The 20,170-nt window shown below is 40.2% G+C and overlaps 1 protein-coding gene across 1 annotated transcript in view; it reads left to right on the forward strand.

Annotated features, from left to right (window-relative positions):
• Nucleotides 1-20,170, forward strand: part of FBN1 (fibrillin 1) — a 258,301-nt gene that overhangs the window by 130,484 nt on the left and 107,647 nt on the right. The window contains exons 9-13 of the mRNA XM_047766424.1: nucleotides 3,160-3,285; nucleotides 8,989-9,147; nucleotides 13,527-13,706; nucleotides 14,564-14,704; nucleotides 17,243-17,362. Of these exons, the coding sequence (XP_047622380.1) occupies nucleotides 3,160-3,285; nucleotides 8,989-9,147; nucleotides 13,527-13,706; nucleotides 14,564-14,704; nucleotides 17,243-17,362 (726 nt within the window). The remainder of the gene's footprint in view (nucleotides 1-3,159; nucleotides 3,286-8,988; nucleotides 9,148-13,526; nucleotides 13,707-14,563; nucleotides 14,705-17,242; nucleotides 17,363-20,170) is intronic.

The raw sequence follows: 20,170 nt of genomic DNA on the forward strand, positions 1-20,170 counted from the left end.
AAGGCTTAGGTTTAACATCACTTTATGCATGAACTTCTTTGCTCTTATTTCCAGTTTTACTCACTCCACTTTTTCTGAAGGCTTCAGGGTAATGAAAGAGTTGTGCCTAGGCACCAGAGTTATGGAAATCAGGTCCTACGGTCATACCTTTAGTATGAGGGTTAGAGAAGTTGACACACATAAGGCATTTTTTGACAATGCCTGGCACTCAATACAAATTAACTCATTATTGTGGTTGTTGTTATTATTATCTTTAGTAAAGAGTCCAACTCTAATATAGCCAGCATGTCAAAGAAGATGGTTCCTCTACCCTGCCAAAGTTAATTCTTGTTTCTAAATAATTTTTATGAGAAAAATAATATATATACATATATATATACACACACATACATATATATGACTAGGTTACTTTGCTATACATAGCAGAAATTGACAGACATTGTAAATCAACTATAATAAAAAATTTTTTAATAAATAACTTTTTTCCTGCTGTATACTGTCACTTAAATAACCTCTTTGATATTGATGTCTTTTAAGTGGCCTTAATAAGAGTGGTAGGGCTTATTTATACAAGTAGAAAATGTTTAATAGACACTGTTTCCTCACATGATTTTTGCTAGGCGTTGTGTGACTCCAACATTACCTTTTAGGGACACTTTGAGAAACATGCATTGGTCTTAATACTTTGGTGTTATAACTTCCTCTATTGTTAGATGAGGTTATTAGATCCTCTAGGCTCTCTGATAGACTGGTTTGGCCTTTTTTTGGTTTTAAGTAGGAGGGTGTGGCTGAAGGATCGATGTTAAATAATTACCTTACAATGAGCCTTGAGGTGGTGGTTAGAGAAAGGTTAGGTCAGAGCCTTAGGCTCTGTGCTCGGCCATCTCTTCCTGACTGTCACTGACTCCACAGTGACATTTGTATCTGTCCCAGCAGAACGTCACCTTTTCCCTTACACAACTCCTCAAGGACGATCTGCCTGGGTGCACACTGACTCTGACATAAGCAGTGTAATTGTTTGGTTTAGCTTCTAGCCTAGCATAGAAAGAATGGGGGTTTTGCTTTTAAAAAAGATTAAACTGCATGGAAACAGTGTCACTGCTGTCTTTTTGCCTAGCAGGCTGCACTTGAGTCAGAAGACACTTGAATCTGATCCACTTAGAATTCTATTTTGTTTTACCAGTGAAGAGCAGTAGTTATGCCTGAAATTAACACAACTTTGTAAGTCAACTATATTCTGATGAAAATTTTTTAAAAAACAAAAGAAATGGAATAGAATGTAGGAAAAAAAAAAAGAGCAGTACTTAAACTGGAGAAATTTAAAAATAAGAAAGGTCCTTGTTTTTAAACTACTAGTGTTGGCAGTCTGGCCATTGCAGTTGTCCCAGGAGGCTTGGGTCAGACTCTCCCCCTCCCTAGGTCAGTGCAGAAAGCCACATTTGTCTTGGAGAGGAGTCCACACAGATACCCTGGGTCCTCAGTTAACTTTTACTTTTTTTCTTTGTAGGGCCACACCAGCAGCATATGGAGGTTCCCAGGCTAGGGGTCAAATCGGAGCTACTGCTACCAGCCTATGCCACAACCACTGCAACTTGGGATCTGAGCAGAGTCTGCCACCTACACCACAGCTCATGGCAATGCTGGATACTTAACCCACTGAGCGAGGTCAGGGATTGAACCCACATCCTCAGGGATACTAGTTGGATTCGTTTCTGCTGTGCCACAATGGCAATTCCCTGGGTTAACTTTTTCAAAAATTTATTTATTTGTTTTTTTATGGCCACACCCATGGCATATGGAAATTCCCAGGCTAGAGGTTGAATCAGGGCTGCAGCTGCTGGCCCATGCTGTCGCCACAGCAATGCCAGATCCAAGCCGTGTGTGTGACCTACACTGCAGCTTGTGGTAACACTGGATCCTTCACCCACTGAGTAAGGCCAGGAATCAAACCTGCATTCTCACAGACACTATGTTGGGTTCTTAACCCAATGAGCCACAATGGGAATTCCTGAGTTCACTTTTAGCCTAAGCAGGAAGATCTCTATTTCTTTCCTCCCCTCAGTAAGGTCACATCTATTGACAACTGTCAGTGTCTGATTGTGGCTCTTGAAAAACTCTCATTGAAGGAAATGGCGATATTGTCCGATGTGACTTCTGATGCTTCCTTAAGGAGACCCAGTGGCCTCAGGCCCTGAGGACTCACCACAGCTCTGACCTCAGCCAACCCCTTGGGGAATTGGATGGTTGGAGTGGTTTTCAGAGTTGTGCCCTTTGGGGCAAGATGGCCAGACCATTATCAGTGGGTGGATGTGGGCTCCAGGAAGGACATAACCCCAGGTGAGGCAGCTCTCGGCAGGTCAGGCAGAACTGGAGGGAGCTGAGAGCTGGAGGCCATCTCCTGACAGCACTTCCAGATCTGGGACAGTGAATTATTCCCTGAAGAGGGTTCTGGATGGAGCATCCAAGCTTCCCCACAGCTTACTCTCTGAACCAACAGAAAACAGTCCTAGTGGCAGTTTGGGAGCCTCTGAGAACACACCAAGCTGGCCACATCTTGGTCAGTACTCAGACCACAAGGTCTTCTCTGTAGGATTTCGGTACCTGTTTTGTGGACACTCAGATCAAAAACAAATGCAGGAAGTTATGCAGAATATAGAATGAATGGAAAGGGAGTTTAGGAATTACCTGATGGCTCAGCAGATTAAGAATCCAGCATTGTCACTGCTGTGGCTTGAGTTGCTGCTGTGGCGTGAGTTCAATCACTGACCATGTCCACATGCCACAGGCATGGCCAAAAAAAAGGCTGCTCAGCTCAATGCAAAATGTGGAGAGAAAAGGGAATACAAAATTTTAAACAAAATATTAGGAATATTAGCATACTGTGAGGACTTGGTGAAACAACAATACAGGTTTAGATTTTAAAGGCAGAATTTCTTTCATTTTGCCCTAATCTTGCAGACTTGACAAATTTCTTTGAGTAAGGCTATGTTGAAAGAAGAAACACCCACTCTTTGCATTAACTATTTTATAGGTAGCTTGTATTCTGTAAAGATCACTTTCTGGGAACAGGATTTGACGAGTGTTACATCTGAATTCTTATAATGATAAACAGTTTTATATGGTGTTCTACAAATACTGAAACACTTTCTTTCATTCCAGATATTGATGAATGCAGCACTATTCCTGGAATCTGTGATGGGGGTGAATGTACAAACACAGTCAGCAGTTACTTTTGCAAATGTCCCCCCGGCTTTTACACCTCTCCTGATGGTACCAGATGCATAGGTAGGTGTAATTATAAATAGCATGCATGGTTTCTTTAAATCACTTCCAAATAATTTTTTAAGGGAGATATGTAATTTGTCACTTGATGTAAAATGTGCTTTTATGGAAATTTATTAAATTGTTGACCACCCTCTCAAAGAACAGAGGCACCTGTGGTCTTGTTTGGGGATTTTTTTTTTTTTTTTTTTTTTTGCTTTCTGTAAAGAGATGATCCAGGAGACCTTACAGATAGACTCAGTCTATAAATTAATTTTACAGTTAATTATCCTTGACTCCTCTCTCTTTTTACCCCCACTTCTAGTCATTTCCCAGGACCTATGTTAATTTAAGGTCTGAAATTTTATAATCATCTCTTAATTGTTCTTCCTGCTTCCTGGCTTCCCTGCAATCCATCTTGTCAGATTTATCTTCCTAAAATAGTGCTTTGATTAAATAACTCTCCTACTCAAAAACCTCTGGTAGTTTTCCACTAGGATTTGGAAGTTAGTGTTTTTCAGTCTGTGTCCCATGGAATCTCCAGGTGCTGAAAAGCCCTCTCAGGCTGCTGGGGTGGGAGAAAGGGACAGGGAAATGGAGGAGGCTCTGTGGAAAGGGCTCCTGCCCCACCCCCATACACACACTCCAGGGAGTTTTACTTTTATCTGGGTGGAAGTTAGCCTTCCATGTAAAATATCAATTAAATAAGAGCTCCTGTTATTTAAAAAACAGTTTTGAAAACTGCTGAATTAAATGACTGCTCAGACTTCCTTCAAAGCCCACAAGTCTAGAATCAAGTTCAAGAGAATAGACATCCTGATAATGAGGGAGCTTTGTTCTCTGACCCTTCCAGCCTAGCTGACTAGTCAGGGCAGTCCCTGCTTTTCACCCCAGATGGGTCATTCATTCTTTCATGCCATTCCTGTTGCACCACTCAAGGTGCTCCTTCCAACTCAAGACCCCCTTTCACACTTTCTACTCAGATTCTCTATCTTTGAAGAGATCAGCTTACCTGAAAGCGTTTCTCCTGAACCTAAGGATATGCTTATTATTAATGGTCTTATAGGGACTTTCTGTGTTTCTCTATGTTTTTATCTCCCTAAGTAAGGTATAAGTTCTCCTTAAAGAACAGTATCTACTCTCCTTATATTCCTGGTGGTTCTCAACATAATTCCTTGCATGTAGTAGGCAGTCAATAAATGTTGAATGTCAAGATAAGTAATTCCCCCTTATTAGGGCAAAGCTGGGAAGTCTGTGGCAAAAGGCCTTGGAGAAAAATGAAATGCTGTCTTTTGATGTTTGTTTCTGGCCCATATTTTCAAAGACACTCAGCTTCACATCTTCACCACAGGCCATGAATTTCAGACCAAAACAGAATTGCTCTTGAAATTCTGAATTCCGTTTTAGTTAGTCACACATAATAAAAGCTGAGGGTAGTCTCTTACAGTTGATATTTGAGTAAGAACAACTCATGAGGGAAGCCTATCTGGACTTTTCCTTAGAAACAATGGTCATTGGTGCCTGGATTGTTTGAGTTTCCAGAATCTATCCATAAATGTTGAAACTGCAGTGAAAGGATGCAACAAATTCATGGAGTTCCCTTTTTTCCTCAAACTTTCCCAGTTAGCACATGAACTCCAGTGCATATGCTTAGCAGCAGTTGTTTCCTGGCCAGATAATAGGTAGATTTTGTTTGTTTGTTTGTTTTTGTCTTTTCTAGAGCAGCTCCCGCAGCATATGGAGGTTCCCAGGCTAGGGGTCTAATCGGAGCTGTAGCCATCAGCCTACACCATAGCCACAGCAACGTGGGATCTGAGCCACGTCTGCAACCTACACCACAGCTCACGGCAATGCTGGATCCTTAAGCCACTGAGCAAGGCCAGGAATCGAACCCACAACCTCATGGTTCCTCGTCAAATTCATTAACCACTGAGCCACAACGGGAACTCTGATTTTTTTTTTTAACCTTCAAAGAGAGACCCAAATGACATTAAAATAATTGGCTGTAATAATTTTAATACATTGATGTATCAGAGTCTTTACATTTTTTAATTTCTTTCCTTTTAACTAATATATTCATTCTGTTTACAAAAGAAGAGAACTAATATTTGTGGGTCACCTCCTAGGCGTAAGATATTTTATGGAAATTATGTGACTTAATGTTCAAAACAGTAGATGGGAAGCTTCAAAAGAAGCTTAATGTTCCCTGTAGGTGGGAAGAAGCTGAGGTTTAGGAAGTCGAGACAAAGATTTGGTCCAATTGTTTAAGCAGTTACTAAGTGAGGGCATGGGATTCCAACTTGGGCTGAGTCTATAGTCTGGACTCCACCCATTGCTTCCTTCCAAATGAGCAGGGGATGCTTTAAATGTTGGCTTGCCATATCCCTAGGCAGGAGAACTTTGTTACTTTGTTGTACCCCTAATTAGCAACTTGTTACATAAAATGATCCCAATGACATTTCTGCCTTACTGACTGCTGATAGTTCCTGCCAGGGTAAACCACAGAGACTCCTCCCCAAATTATCCCTAGTGGCAAGAAAAATATATATAGTTGCTTGTTTGGAATAGTACATCTAACCAGTTGGAAATTCCACATGTAGATAGTGGTCTGTATCATCTTCCTTTTACATTTCCTTTACCTGTGATATCCCAGCTGTTACGTTTTGTTGCAACGTTCTGTGACTCTCAGATCTCACCAGTCCTAACTCTCCCTTTGTCCTCTAAGCTCTCACAGTGTTATTGCATTTTATTTTTTGTTCTGTAACCTTCCTCTGACACTTTATAATATTTTGTGTAGGGTTGTTTTTTTCATGGTAGTGTGGTCTGTCTCATCAATTCCCAGGTGTCTGAAAGATGCCTTGTACCTAGTTGGGGCCTCACAACTCCTAGCTCCTCGTTGATATTAGCGATTGGTTAGGGGAGACCTGTGGATAGGCTGGGAGGACCTGTAGACACCTATTTAATCCATAATTTATTTGTTTGGATGTAATGTGATCTCTGGGTCCTGAGGGTAAGGACCAAGTGATTCAGAAGGGGAGAAAGGAAGAAACTTTCCTACTCCTTTTCTGCCAGATATCTTGGCCAAGGCAGATTTAAAATAGGTGAAGGTGTCTTAGGTTCCTCCTACCTCTCTTTACCTCCTCTAGATCTTAACATTCTTCTCCCTCATGTCCCATAGACCTTCAGATTGCTTTAAAGCCACCCCCTACCCTCTAAGCAAAGTGATCCAGCACAACAGTGGTTTCCTTTCTACTTCCTTTGGCACTACCATCTGATAACATGGGGAACTTCAGGCTGGTGCGCCCAAGGGTCAGATCCTCTGAATGGTTTCTCATTTTTACAACTCGTCCCTTTATTTATTAGCCCATTGGTTTTCTTTACAACTATAAGGAATGAAAACGTGTGTATTTTAACAAAACTCTCTTGAAAAAAATAAATTAGTACAGGGATTATTGTACGTACATGTGCCATTTATAAATCAGGGACTGCCAGCAACCCAAATGTGGCTGGTAATTCCTTCAGTCCCAAGAGTCACCATTTTGTTCAAGAGTCTCTGACCCATGATTTATCATATAAGTCAGCCAGCTGGTCAGTAAAAGAATATCATAGAGAATTTGCAAAATAATAGACATTAGCCCATTAAGCATTTGCTGTTGGCAGCTGTATGTCCCAGTTTTGCTCTGAAAGATAGCCCACACTGAAAATTGTATATATAAATTTTGGTCAAGTGTTTATACTGGGTTTTGACCACCAAATTCACTTGAAGCTGGGATGTAAGCCAGTTTTGAACATCTCTTCCCATTCTTAACAACCTTCAGTTTCCAAGCCCAACATATTAATCCTGGAGTATATGCAGTATTAGTGGCTTTAAGGCAATGCAAATTAGGAAGCAGGAAGTTCTGTTTCTGCCCCCGTTCTTCCTAGGGGAGGTGCCACCCAAGTTTCCACAGAGCATTCCTTGTCTGCACTCCCCTCTCTAGTCATTTGCTCTGGAACAGGCTAGAGTAAGACTTGTTCTGCCTCTTTGCTGAGACTATTAGTTTGACCAGAGGTGCAGGAACTTGGGACCACAAAAAATTTCTGGAAAGCACATGTATACTTACTAGTGGTTTCAAGTAGTTTTTACAAATAATCTCGTATCCTTTAAAGTGGGACCCATAATTTTCTTTTATGGTTTATCTAGGTTTGTTGTAGCCGTCTTCCCTTGACATTAATAATTTAAGTGTTTCTAAGTTAGCTTTGGTTTTTCATTTTATTTCATTTTGTTAATTTATGGAAACCCTCAAGATTTTAAGCCTCTGTGTTTGTAAGAATGACAGATGAAAACAGTTATAGGTATGACCCTCTCTGATCAAACGATGGTTAATATGTAGACTTACAGGAAACATAGGGACATATTTTTGACTATGCACAAATTCTTCACCTTAAAAAAGGATTTCCCAGTTATATTCCTTCAAACGACAAGCATATTTAAAATATTAGTTAGATTTAAAGCTTTATTTTATAGGAACTGTACACAGATATATTTTACTTGAAGAGAGGACCACTACTAACCTAGGACAGTTATATCAAGGTGTTCTGCACTGCTACCTGCCTTCTTTATTCCACAGCATGACATCAGAGGCCCATGAAACAGTGAGGTTTCTCCTGTGTCACGGGCTCTTTTCTGGTAGCCCAGAATTGTACTCAGTGTGTCAGTGTTGTCATGAAAGTCAATAAAAGTGACATATAGAAACATGTCTTTCCTGTTGCTTTGAGAAGATAACCTTTCTGCAAAAAAAAAAAACAAAAAAACCCCCAAAAAACTTAAAGAACTATTGGATCCTATAGCACTAAGAACTTGAAATCATGTACATTTTGAACTTGTAAATAATAAATGCCTTATAAAATCAATTAGGTTGTGTTGTGGGATGGAAATCTGTGAAATTGGATTGTTATGATCATTATACAACTACAGATGTGGTAAATTCATTTGAGTAATAACAAAATAAATAAATAGATAAATAATAAAAATAAAAATTCTTGCCAATGCAAATTGTCAAGAGAAAGATATAATAAGTATAAAAATGGGAAAAAATGTGATTATTATTTTTAATGCATATGATATAATTATATGGTTGGAAAATTCAAAAAAATAAAAATAAAAATAAAATAAAATCAATTAGGGCCCCAGGACAAGAGGAAGTCTTGACTAATAAGCATTGGATCTGCCTGCAAAGTAGCTTGCTCCTTTAACAAAAAAAAAATTTCACAAATCTGACTTAACCATTTCAGCCTGAAAAATAATGAAGATCTTCTAGAAATGGAGATGATAGTGCAGAGTTCATGTTGTTTCAAAATGGATTTATATCAAAATTTGCCTCAGGTGGCTCAAATTAAGTCGTTTGAAACCAAGGACCACACAGTCTCCCTTCAGTATAGAAACATGTTTGTATAACTGATTAACTGTCACCACCAGTGATTTTCTTCGTCTCTCTTTTCCTATGGCTTATATGGCTGTAATCATTCGTTCCCACCTTGGGGATGGAATGTGGGCCAAGTGCAGCAGTTCACAGGGACAAACAATGAACATCGTTGCCGAGCAGTGCACGCAGTTTCCCTTCCAGGGCAGGGCATCAGTTCATCCTGTTCCAGCCCCAGTGGGAAATGTGGAGGTGCTGGAGTGGGAGAGGATCATTAATAAACTTGATCTCAGTGATGTGTATGGGGGTTTCTTTGTCCTCTCAGATGTCCGCCCAGGATACTGTTACACGGCACTAACAAACGGACGCTGTTCTAACCAGCTGCCACAGTCCATAACCAAGATGCAGTGCTGCTGTGACGTTGGCCGGTGCTGGTCTCCAGGGGTCACTGTCACCCCTGAGATGTGTCCCATCAGAGCAACTGGTAAGACCCCTTCCATTTATCCTCTTGTATCCCAGCTCAACCCCCACAAGCCCAGAGGCAATGTGCATGCTGCAAATTTAGTGGAAATCTGGGTAAGTTAATAAGATTCCAGAAAATAAAGGAGACAACAATTTGGAAATTTCCCCAAATAATGAAGAGGGAAAATATAGAGGTCTATACAAATTAATAGTGTTTTGAGGTACCATAATCTTACTTAGCTTGCATACTACTACTGAGCAGCAACTTGACTTGCCAGGAAGAACTTGTTCCTTCTTACCTTTGTGTATTTCTTTTGGCTCATTTCATCCTCTAAAGCTCAGCAGTATAAAACTCAACCTGCTCAGAGCCTTTCAGGTGAGTTATTCTGGATACCCATTTCCTCCTTTTCTAGCATTTGACACTTTCCTCTTCTTTGTTGCCAAGTCCTATTGAAATTTTTTCTTTTCTATTTCTCTTTTATGTCATACTTATTTCCATGTAAAGCTCATTTTCTGTCATCTAGACTATTGCAGTAACCTCCTAACTGGTCTCTGTGAAATCCACAGCTGCCACATATCTTTCCCCAAGCATAACTCATCTGAAATTCATTATTTGAAAATTGTGTCTAGGGAAGATGTGGAGAAAGATGTCCAGAAAAAAATTTCCTAGGATGAATGCAGGCTATATCCAGTCATCCAAGTCCCTCCATTTCTTAAAAATAAAATTTTACTACTTAGCATAACATTTAGAGTCCCCAAATCTGAGCCCAGTTCATTTTTTAATTATTCTTCCTTATAGTAGCTTTATTTTCTAATTATATTTTATTATCAAGCTTTCCTTGAACCCAGTCTGAGCATTTCTATATTCAAATCTTCTTTTTTTTTCTGAAAACTTTTCTGAAGTTCATGTCCTTACTCCCCATCCCTGCCACCCCAGCCTGTTTATACCCCAGCCTGTTGGTTAGTTTCCACTGATACATGACCTAATCCAAGCACATACCAAGATAACCACAGCTGGAGGTGCTGCCTGCTTGCTCAGTGCTCTGGGTTTGTGCTATTGCTAAGGCACAGATCCCATCTGTGCAGCTTTATGCCTATGTGTCTTCATGTATTTCTTTTCTACCAGTTGATAGATCTCATCCATCATCATTCCTATTCCTTCAGCTTTTTTAACATTTCCCTGATACTTAGCAAAAACTTGCTTGTGGGAAGAATTTAGGTAGAGTGTACAATTTATGAGGTGACAGCTTTTCTATCAGTGGAAACTGGGGTTACATCTTCTCAATCTGGTTCCTGAAAAATGTGTTTAAATCAGGAAATTTTAGGAGAGAACATCAAGGTGAGGATAGATGAATGCAAAATTAATGAAATACTTCCAAGTGTGCTATTCACAGAACATGAATACTCCATTATCATGGCTTACAGACCTGCTCACAGAGGTCGTTTTTAAGTTTTTGTTTATTACTGAGAATTATGTGTGTGAATTAAAGAAGCAAGAAAATCTTTTAATATATTTCAACATATAACAAGCCATATATTTTGTCTGAGTTGCTTTATAGTCTATGGCCTAAAAATATAACACACCCTTCTTCATTCACTAGGGCACTATTTAATGGGTCATTGTTTAGAAGCAGGTGACTTTCTACTAGGACAGGAGAGTCGTTTTTTAAATACATGCGTTAACTTAGGAATCAGCAGCATTGATGTGGATTCCTTCCTTTGTTGAGGCCTTGAATAGAGGAGTGAGGACTAGAGCAGGTTTAGATGCCCGAAAACTTACTCTGGTACATGTGGAGCAGAAGGCCTGGTTCCACTATGTGGCTTTGCAGGGAGCTGCTCTCCTAGGGATACCACGGAAAGATGTACAAACCTGAGGGAGGCCCAGAGCAGAGCAGGTGGATAGAGCAAACTAATTTGCAGGTAGGTATGTTTGTTTGTTCAAATGTTCCAGTTCCAGTACTACAGAGCCCTGGCCTCTGGAGCGTGATGATATTGGAAGGACTGTTTTAGATTGCTCAGCTTTTCACTTAAAATCAGTGTCACCTCCAGGTTAAATGGAGATAGGAAGAAGGGCTATCAGGACAACAGCTGAACAAAATTAGCTTCAGATTGCTGATCCTGGACGTTAAGGGACTCAGTGGAAAGTTATTAAGTTGAAGAAAGCAGGCAAAAGTACGGAATCCAGTCTGATATACCTTCCTGGAGAAGTTAAGAGGAATTAATGGTATGTTTAAAGTAATAGACCTACCTAATTAGCAGAAATGCTGATAAGCTATCCAACTTCTTTTATACAAATCCTAAAAAACTTTTTTTTTAAAAAAAAAAAAGGTTGGTTGGTGCTTGGAAGTAAAGCAGGCCCCTAAGTATAATTGCCATTCAGTTAAAACCCACATGGTTAATGAAATCCTCTTGTGTGCAATTTGCCAGATGAGGCTAAGAGTGGAAATTAGTTGTGAGTCAGATAGGATCCTTGACTTCAAAACTGCACAGTCTTAGTGGTAGGGAGTTGTTAGAAAGCAGGTAGCCCGGAAATGATGGGTATGGCAGATGCAGGTGATAATTCTATAAGAAAGATCATTGTGGTTTAATGAGAGGAACTGTGGCATCCTGATTCAGGGAAGCATAAACAATATGTGAATCCTTTCCAAATACACTCAAGTCCTACAGAATCTCTGTGGGTTGAAATTCCAGATAAATAATAAAGTAATAGAATTTTCTGAACACATCAACTTAACCTGAGTTGGAAATGTCAAGTATGATTGAGAAAGTTTTAGTAATGGACCAGATAATAACAAGGTACTTGGTATCTAGATATATTTAGTCAACTGTAAATGGACAGTATGTCCCATGAGGTTGAAATATAAATACATTTCAGTAAGACATATTACTGTGTGGAAGAATAAGTCAGATTTTAGTCTACAAGGAAAATAAACATACCAACGTAATTTCTATTAATGGATGAAGCTAGTGTAGAAAGTGTCCATGGGAGAATCCTTGTGTGCAAGAGGTATTAAAATTATCAATATTCTGGCAAGAGGGAAAAAAAGAAATTTTAAAAATCATATAGTTTACTTATAGAAGGGAACTATGACAAAACACAGCTATTTGTAGGAAACATGAAAAATGCATAGTTAAGTAAAGACATTTCTCAAAACGTGCACACTGTTTAAAAACACCTGTTTGGAAGCCTCTCTCCACTGAAAGGTGTCACACATCTGAAGATGATTTATTCTGATAGAGACCTGGCCTTGTGAGAAGTAGGAAGCCACCTGTGTAATCACAGGGGAAACAGTTGACTAAGTCAGTGTGTACTAATTCTGGGGATCATTCTGCAGCATTAACATCAGACCACCACCCTCTAGTATTCCTTCTGCCCCATGGCCTGCGTCCTCTCCATCATTTTATTGTCTCTCACAAATAGATATTCCTCAGGGCTCTGTCTCCTTACTCCCTTCTATTCACTTTCTACACCTTCCTTACATGAGCTCATCCATCCCCATGGCTTTAAATACCACCTGTCTACTGATAACCCCCAAACTTCTAAGCAGCCCTGACTTCTTCTCTAGGCTTCAAACTCTTTTATAAAACTGCTGTGTGACATCTCTTATGGATGTCTGACATCTCTAAACTCCTATGTTCAATGTGGAACTTGGCTTCTACCCACCAAACCTGCTCCCATCACAGCCTTTCCCATCTCAGCTGACAGCACCAACATCGACCCAATTGCTCAGCCGGAAAACAAGAAGTCATTTTTAACTTTCTGTTCCCTCAGCTCTGACATTTACTCCTTCACCAAGCACAGCACATTTATCTCTAAAATGTGCTTCAAATGTGCTTACTTCTGTCCGGTTCCATCACTGCCTCCCTGGTCCAGCCATCCTTGTCTTGCCCTTGGTTTTCTGCAGCAGCCTTGCCTTTCTCCTGTAATTCTCTGTATGCTAGTGAGAATGATCTGAAAATGTTCATCTGACCATGTCCCACCCCTGCTAAAGACCCCCTGTGGCTTCCCATTGTAAATAAAATAAAATCCAAGCACTAAAAAGTATGCTCTTTGAGAGTCCTGTGGGATCCACAGATGGGAAGACTGAGTGGAGAAAGTGGTGTTTTATTCCATCCTTCCTTGAGGTGAATTTTGACATAGGTGAAGACTTCGTAGGTTTTAAGAGGGGCATGTGGTACACACTCTGGGGAGTTTGTTTTCTGGTTTTGAATGATTGTTCCAGTACGGTTGCTGCTATAGGTATTAGCAATGGGAATTAAGTCAGTTGGCTTTTTTCCTTTTCCCTAATTGACCTCTGTGGTTTGAGTATCAATTTTATTTAGAGACTTCTTTAAAAAGTGAGAGTGACTTCCATGGACTTATAACTTGTGCTCCAGCTCAGGTGTTGTGTTTTTTTCCAGAGGATTTCAACAAGCTGTGCTCTGTCCCTATGGTAGTTCCTGAGAGACCAGGGTATCCTTCTCCACCCCTCGGCCCCATTCCTCCAGTTCACCCTGTTCCTCCTGGCTTTCCTCCTGGACCGCAAATTCCAGTCCCTCGACCACCAGTGGAATATCCATATCCGTCTCGGGAACCACCAAGTAAGGATTCAAAAGTCATCTAGTTACTTTTCTTGCATAAATCAGGTTAACTTTTTTTTGTTTGTTTTTAGTTATGCTGCTTAAGTCATGAAGTTGGTTTACCAATTCTTAAATATTTAGTTTTACATAGTGTCGTATAGAAGTTTCTCAATTTGCCTATTGCATAAAGGAAAATGAGCGGTTGCATCTTCTTTGGAGACTAATGTCCTTTTGTTATTGATGGTGTGGTAGAAATTTAAATCTGATTCACGGCATGAATTCATAGTGGAGGTTTAAAATTATGCTTTGGGTTATGTATTACACAAAGCAGTTTGGCAAGCATTTAAATACCAATAACTCTCTGCCTTTGTTGTTTCTCCAAACTGGAGTCTTGGGAGTGAGGCAGAGAATCAAGCTACAGTGGGGCGGGGTACCTGGCCGCATGAGTGCACAGGTGCTCTCTGGAGTCAGGAATGGAAACATGCTCTACAGATGCCAGATGACCTTTGCCCAAAGAGTATCCTCCTTCCTTCATGATTCAGCATCTTGCCTCTTCTTAACAGAATAAATGCTTATGAAAGAGTTCCCGTTGTGGCTCAATGGTAACGAACCCGACTAGTATCCATGAGGACACAGGTTCAATCCCTGGCCTTGCTCAGCGGGTTAAGGATCCTGTGTTGCCATGAGCTGTGGTGTAGGTCATAGATGCAGCTCAGATACTGAGTTGCAGTGGCTGCGGTGCAAGCCTGCAGCTACAGCTCCAATTTGACTTCTAGCCTGGGAACTTGCATACACCACAGGTGTGGCCCTAAACAAAACAAACAAAAAATGTCCCAGTTGTAAATAACTTTAATGGGGTTTAATGTTATTCCTTTTAGGGGTGCTGCCTGTCAACGTCACTGATTACTGCCAGCTGTTCCGCTATCTCTGTCAAAATGGACGCTGCATCCCAACTCCTGGGAGCTACCGGTGTGAGTGCAACAAAGGATTCCAACTGGACCTCCGTGGAGAGTGCATTGGTATGTGATAGAACACTAGACTGCCATCAAGAGGCTATTGCAATTCTGTTCCATGCGTATAGGTTTTCTATTGCCACTGTGACAAATTATCTTAAACTTAGTGGCCTAAAACCACACAGATTTATTCTTACATTTCTATAGGTTTTAAGACCAACACAGGTCTTTTCTGGACTAAAATCAAGGTGCTGGCAGAACTGTGTTTCATTTGGAGACTCTTGGAGAGAATCCATTTCTCTACTTTTTCCTGCCTCTAGAAGTTGTCTATTTTCCATGGCTGAGGGCTCTTTCTTCGTCTTCAAAGCCAGCAGTGTAGTACCTTCAAATCTCTCTCTCTAGCACTCTGGTTCTCGGTTCTCTCTTCCAATTCCCTCTTCCACATTTAAGGGTCTTTGTGATTACATAGGACCCAGCTGTATATTCCAGGAGGAATAGATTCTGCTGATGAGCAGCTTTACTTAATTGCCCTTGCCATGAAGGGGAAGCAGATTCACAGGTTCTGGGGATTAGGACATGAAAGTATTTGGGGTTCCATTATTATGCTTACTGTAGTGACTTTTAACTTGCATTGTAAAATACATTCAAGGCATTGCCGGTAAACTCCAACTTAAGTCAACTTATCAAAGCCTTGAAGCAGGAAGATGGATGGGCTCCAGGATAGACATTTACAACCAGCCACCTATCTGTACTTCAAGATAGAAATACCAACAGGCACAAGGCAAATAACTGGAGCTTGTCTTCTGTAAACGTGTTAAATAATGGTAATGGCTGGGACAGAGAGGGGTGAAGCCCTGCCTGGGCAAAAGATCAAGAGGTCATATACTTCCTATCCTTGTGTTCAGGAAGACCCCAACTCCATGTGCACACAAAGACCCCTCTGGGTCAGACAGGGAGTGGGTGCCAGGCCATAATAAGTCTTGATACCATCCCCAAACCTTTTGCTTTAGAATCCATCTTAGCCAAAAGATGAGCACACATATTGGGAAGGCCGTGGGCCCAATCAGATATGAGAAATAAAACAAGATAATTGGCAAAATGAAAACAAAGGCCCAGAAGTACTGCCTCATAGAAATGATTTAAATCACCTCTCTGGCAAGTTCTTCATTCAGAACACCCACACCCTCACTCCTCTTTTCAGTGTGTATTATTGCCTTGCTTCTGCCTTAGATAAATAGACTACTTCTCTCTGTGCTTCCCTACATGTTGTACTGTGTTTCTAACAATAATTTTGTACCTGTTTTTACAGTCTTTGCCTCCTTGAAACATTCTTGCTTTCAACAGGGGCCAAGAATCAGGGCAATTCTGCATTAGCTAGTCTAGTGGTTAGGATTCCTGGTTTTTACTCAGGCTGCCCAGGTTCAGTTCCTGAGTAGAAAATTAGTATGTTACCTCAAGCCGTCACTCATTGAAAGTAGCATGGGCCATTAAAATAAAGCATTAAAAATATCCCTAAATTATGAAACTTTTCACATTTCACTAACTTGAATGGATAACTTACCAGTTTTCGCTACTTAGTCATTAAAAACCAAAGGAAGGAACTTTAAGTTGTTGACAAGGCATTTAAGCTAGTGAAGGGTGGAAGTGTTAAGACAAGAATCATTAATTTGTTGGATAGGATAAGAACACCCAGTTGCCATCTAGTTTTTTAAAAAGAAATTGCTGTCTTTGTTATGTGGTAAATCCCAATTCCAATTATGAATCAGGCAGAGATAAGGTATTCTTGGTTTCTCACGCTCTCTAGTCCCCTGGTGGTATGAAAGCCCCTTTCCAGCAGCACATTAGGGGAAGGCCCTTCAATCCTTAGAGGGCAACCAGAGCTGGTAGGGAAGGGAAAGTCTGGCTCAGGCTTGTGAGAGCAGACCTGCAGCTGCCACGGCAGCACGTGACTTCCAGCAAGTGGGTTCTCTCCCATAAGCCTTAGCTTCCTCATCTTCACAAGCAGAGAAATAAAAACCAATTCACCTCTAAGTAGACAGATAGTTTTAAATGACTGTGAAAGTAGTGGGAGCCTGTCTGGAGATAGGGTGTTGGTGGTCGCAGCCTCAATGGTGGGTGAGACTTGCCTTTTTTTTTTTTCCCACTGTACAGCTTTTTTCTTTTTTTTTTTTTTTGAGACTTGCCTTTTAAAACTGCTTCATGCTTTGTTAGCAAGGGGTGCTTAGATACACTTAGTTCTTTTTATTGAAAAAAATGAGCTTCGTAGACTCCTATCCAGAAGCCACTTGTGAAATGTTAGTCGGATTCCCTTAGGCCAGACTCAAGGAAGAAAAGATGTTTATTAGCTTGGAGTGTTGAGTTGCTACATATTTGGCATTTTTCTCTGAAAAATGACACGGGAAAAGAATACACTTGAGCCGCTCCTCCAGTCTTGAGGTGGCTGATGACACCATTATTGTAGTGGAATGAAAAAGATCTCTTCATGATGTGATTTATTTCTTAGAAGGAAAGTGTTTTAACGTGCAAAGGAAAACAATAAAATGGTCTAGAGTTATGAGTTATGGCTGTCTAATTTGCTTACTTAAAATACACCGTGTTTTGCAGATGTGGATGAATGTGAGAAGAACCCCTGCGCTGGCGGAGAGTGTATTAATAACCAGGGCTCCTACACCTGTCAGTGCCGGCCTGGCTATCAGAGCACACTTACCAGGACAGAGTGCCGAGGTATGGTCCTTTCTTGCCATGTGGGACGTGTACTTTAAATCAGGAGTTTGCTTTGAAGGAATTCAGTAGAGTTTAAATAACCCTTGCCAGAAGAGGCTAATATGCTCCCATTGCTTGCTGCACTTAATTCCAGATACTGTTACTCGGAAGGATAACATCATAAAATCTGGCAGACATTCAGATTATTTTAAAAGATGCTTCTGTGCTCGTGAGAATATCTTTTTAGTACTTTTTTTTTTTGCCTCATGATTAACTTTTAATAGGGCATAGGGTTGTCCTTTGTTGACACAGAAACTGAGGACATTTTTGAGTGAAATTTTACGCAATTAATCGCTTAATGGGAAGGCCTTAAAGGATAGGAAGAACCTGCAAGTTCTTGCTGCTTTATTTAATGTGGTCAGCTGCAGAAGCAGGTTGGAAATGCAAAATCTCAGGACTGCTGAATCAAAATCTTCTTCTGGTGATCCATCTGCACCTGAAAGTTTGAGAAGCACTGCTATAAAGTTTGCTTAGAAACATTTCCCTTAAAGTTTATTGTTTGACTTATTAAGCCACCCAGTATGCTTGTTTTTAGATGATCTTGTTGTACTGAGTTTCTGAAACAGAAATAATTAAGATCTGCTTCCCATGTCAGAGGACTCAAATACCTGCCTCTCTATAAATTTGGCACAGAATGAACTGTTTTTATCATTGATCCAGTAAAGCCAGATAAAAGCAGGAAAACTCTCTGTTAAAATTAAATTCAAGGAAAGGTAGGGAGGTGTGTATCACTTTAAAAATCAGCCATTAATGAGTTAATTCTATTTGCCTCTTTTAGCAAAGTTCTTCATATGAGTTGAAGACATACAGATGTTTTTATTTTTATTCATGATGGTTTTCAAAATCTTTGACTTGGAAATTTCTTGCCATTGGCATATTTCAATGCCCTGCTTATATATGGCAATTTTGAGCAGAGAAATGCAGAGCACAGCATTTCAACCTGTATTTCTATTAATGGCCTACTTACTGAATTACAGATATGGCTATGTTGAATTTTTAACTGAGGTTAGAAAATCCCTTATGTCATAACTACGGTTTAAAAGAATCAATTCATACAAACAGTGTACTAGGCATTTCGCAACAGTGGAAAGAAAACCAAAACCAGGGTTTCAGAAGATCATGCTAAGTCAGCAAATAGAAGATGGTATTGAGAGCATCAGCTGGGGCAGGGGCCAGCCAGCGTAGCTGGGTGGTGTTGTTATCAATCTGAGACTTAGTTTATTAGACATCGAGGATTACCTGAAAGTCTCAGGCACTGTCTTCTTTAAGAGCTTGTGCTAAGCTGATCCCAAACACAAGAAATTGATAACATGCTCACATCTGGGGTTCGATGCAAAGTTGCCACAGGATGGTCAGAAAGGCTGTGTACTTGGCTGAGAAAGATGCAGGCACCTGAACAGAAGGGGACGGTAGGAACACACAGAAGCACAGCAGAGACTTTGAATGGCAAGCTTTTTATTTGTTTTTGTAAGGCAGTGGGAGCCTGATGGCATTTTCAAATCAGTGAGGAGAGAAAAAGCTGAACTCTTTCTCCTGTTTATTTTATCCTTGGGCCTCCATAGATTACAGAATCCTTTTTTTTTTTTTTAAGTAAATTATAGAATCTTAAAAAATAAGTCTGCTCAGGAATATGTGGCTTTCACTATTTTTTGGAGCATGGAGCAAGTCAGATTTTAGCAAGGATTAAGAAATAAACGAGAGAGAAAAAGATTGGAGGTTGTTGGCACCAAGATCAGACAGAAGAAAAGCCCAGACTGCCTCAGCTAGTCCAATGACTCGTGTGGAAACCGCTGCTGGATCTGCCCAGAAAGAAAGTGCGTCTGAGGGTCAACCACAAGACACCGTGCCGACACAGGGTAGACAGTCAGAATAACCAGGGTGCCATGAGTGCACATTCTTGTCGTCCAGAGAATGTTTGGGGTGCTTACAGGCAAGCCCACGTGGCCTCCACTCTGCATGGATAGGTCTGCTTCCATCCAGCTCTGCTCAGTCCCCTGGCCTCTGTCTCCTGGGGAATGAGCCCTGGCAAAGAATGTATGCTCTATAGACAAGGTAGTTTGTGTTCATCCTCTTTGAAATTCATCCAGGCATATAGCCTAGAAATCAAGGGGAATAGATAATCCAGGGTACCTTGTAGTCGGCTTTATGTTAATAGTTAATCTTTTTTTAAATTAGAGTTGATATACAGTGTTGTAGCAATTTCTGCTGTACAGCATAATCTTTAATCTTTCATCGTGGTTAGTAATCTTTAAATGAGAGATCAGAGGCAGGTTATTTGTGTTATTGTCATTTTTAACACTCCCATATCATGCTCTGCTGTTTACTTTGGCATAATATTAAACATGAAAGAAAAAGGGAGAAATGTCCCCATACTACCAATATTTTATTTGGTAGGTGGAATATTTATAAAGTTATTAAAGAGACTAAGAATATATAAACAAATAAAACTGTACTTGGACCAGAACTGTCATAAGAAAGGTAGATATTTCAGAGTCAAATGACTGGTGGGTTTTGGATGGAATTAAGTTTTTTAATTGTTTTTTTAAAATGACATTTCTGTTTTAATGTTCTGATATAGCTAGCAGATCTGCCTTTTTGATCATGTGTTAAAAGATACCTGCCAAAGTTCAATGTAAATAATAATCTATACTGGCTCATTAAATTAGCTAAGAAGATGATGAAGAATCTATTTTGTTTACAGAATTGAGAGTTAAGGAGTCTTATAAGAAATTAGAGTTAGATCAAATGCTCTTTTGATGGCATTTTTTC

This window comes from Phacochoerus africanus, chromosome 2, assembly GCF_016906955.1.
Source record: "Phacochoerus africanus isolate WHEZ1 chromosome 2, ROS_Pafr_v1, whole genome shotgun sequence".
In the NCBI taxonomy this organism is placed as follows: Eukaryota; Metazoa; Chordata; class Mammalia; order Artiodactyla; family Suidae; genus Phacochoerus; species Phacochoerus africanus.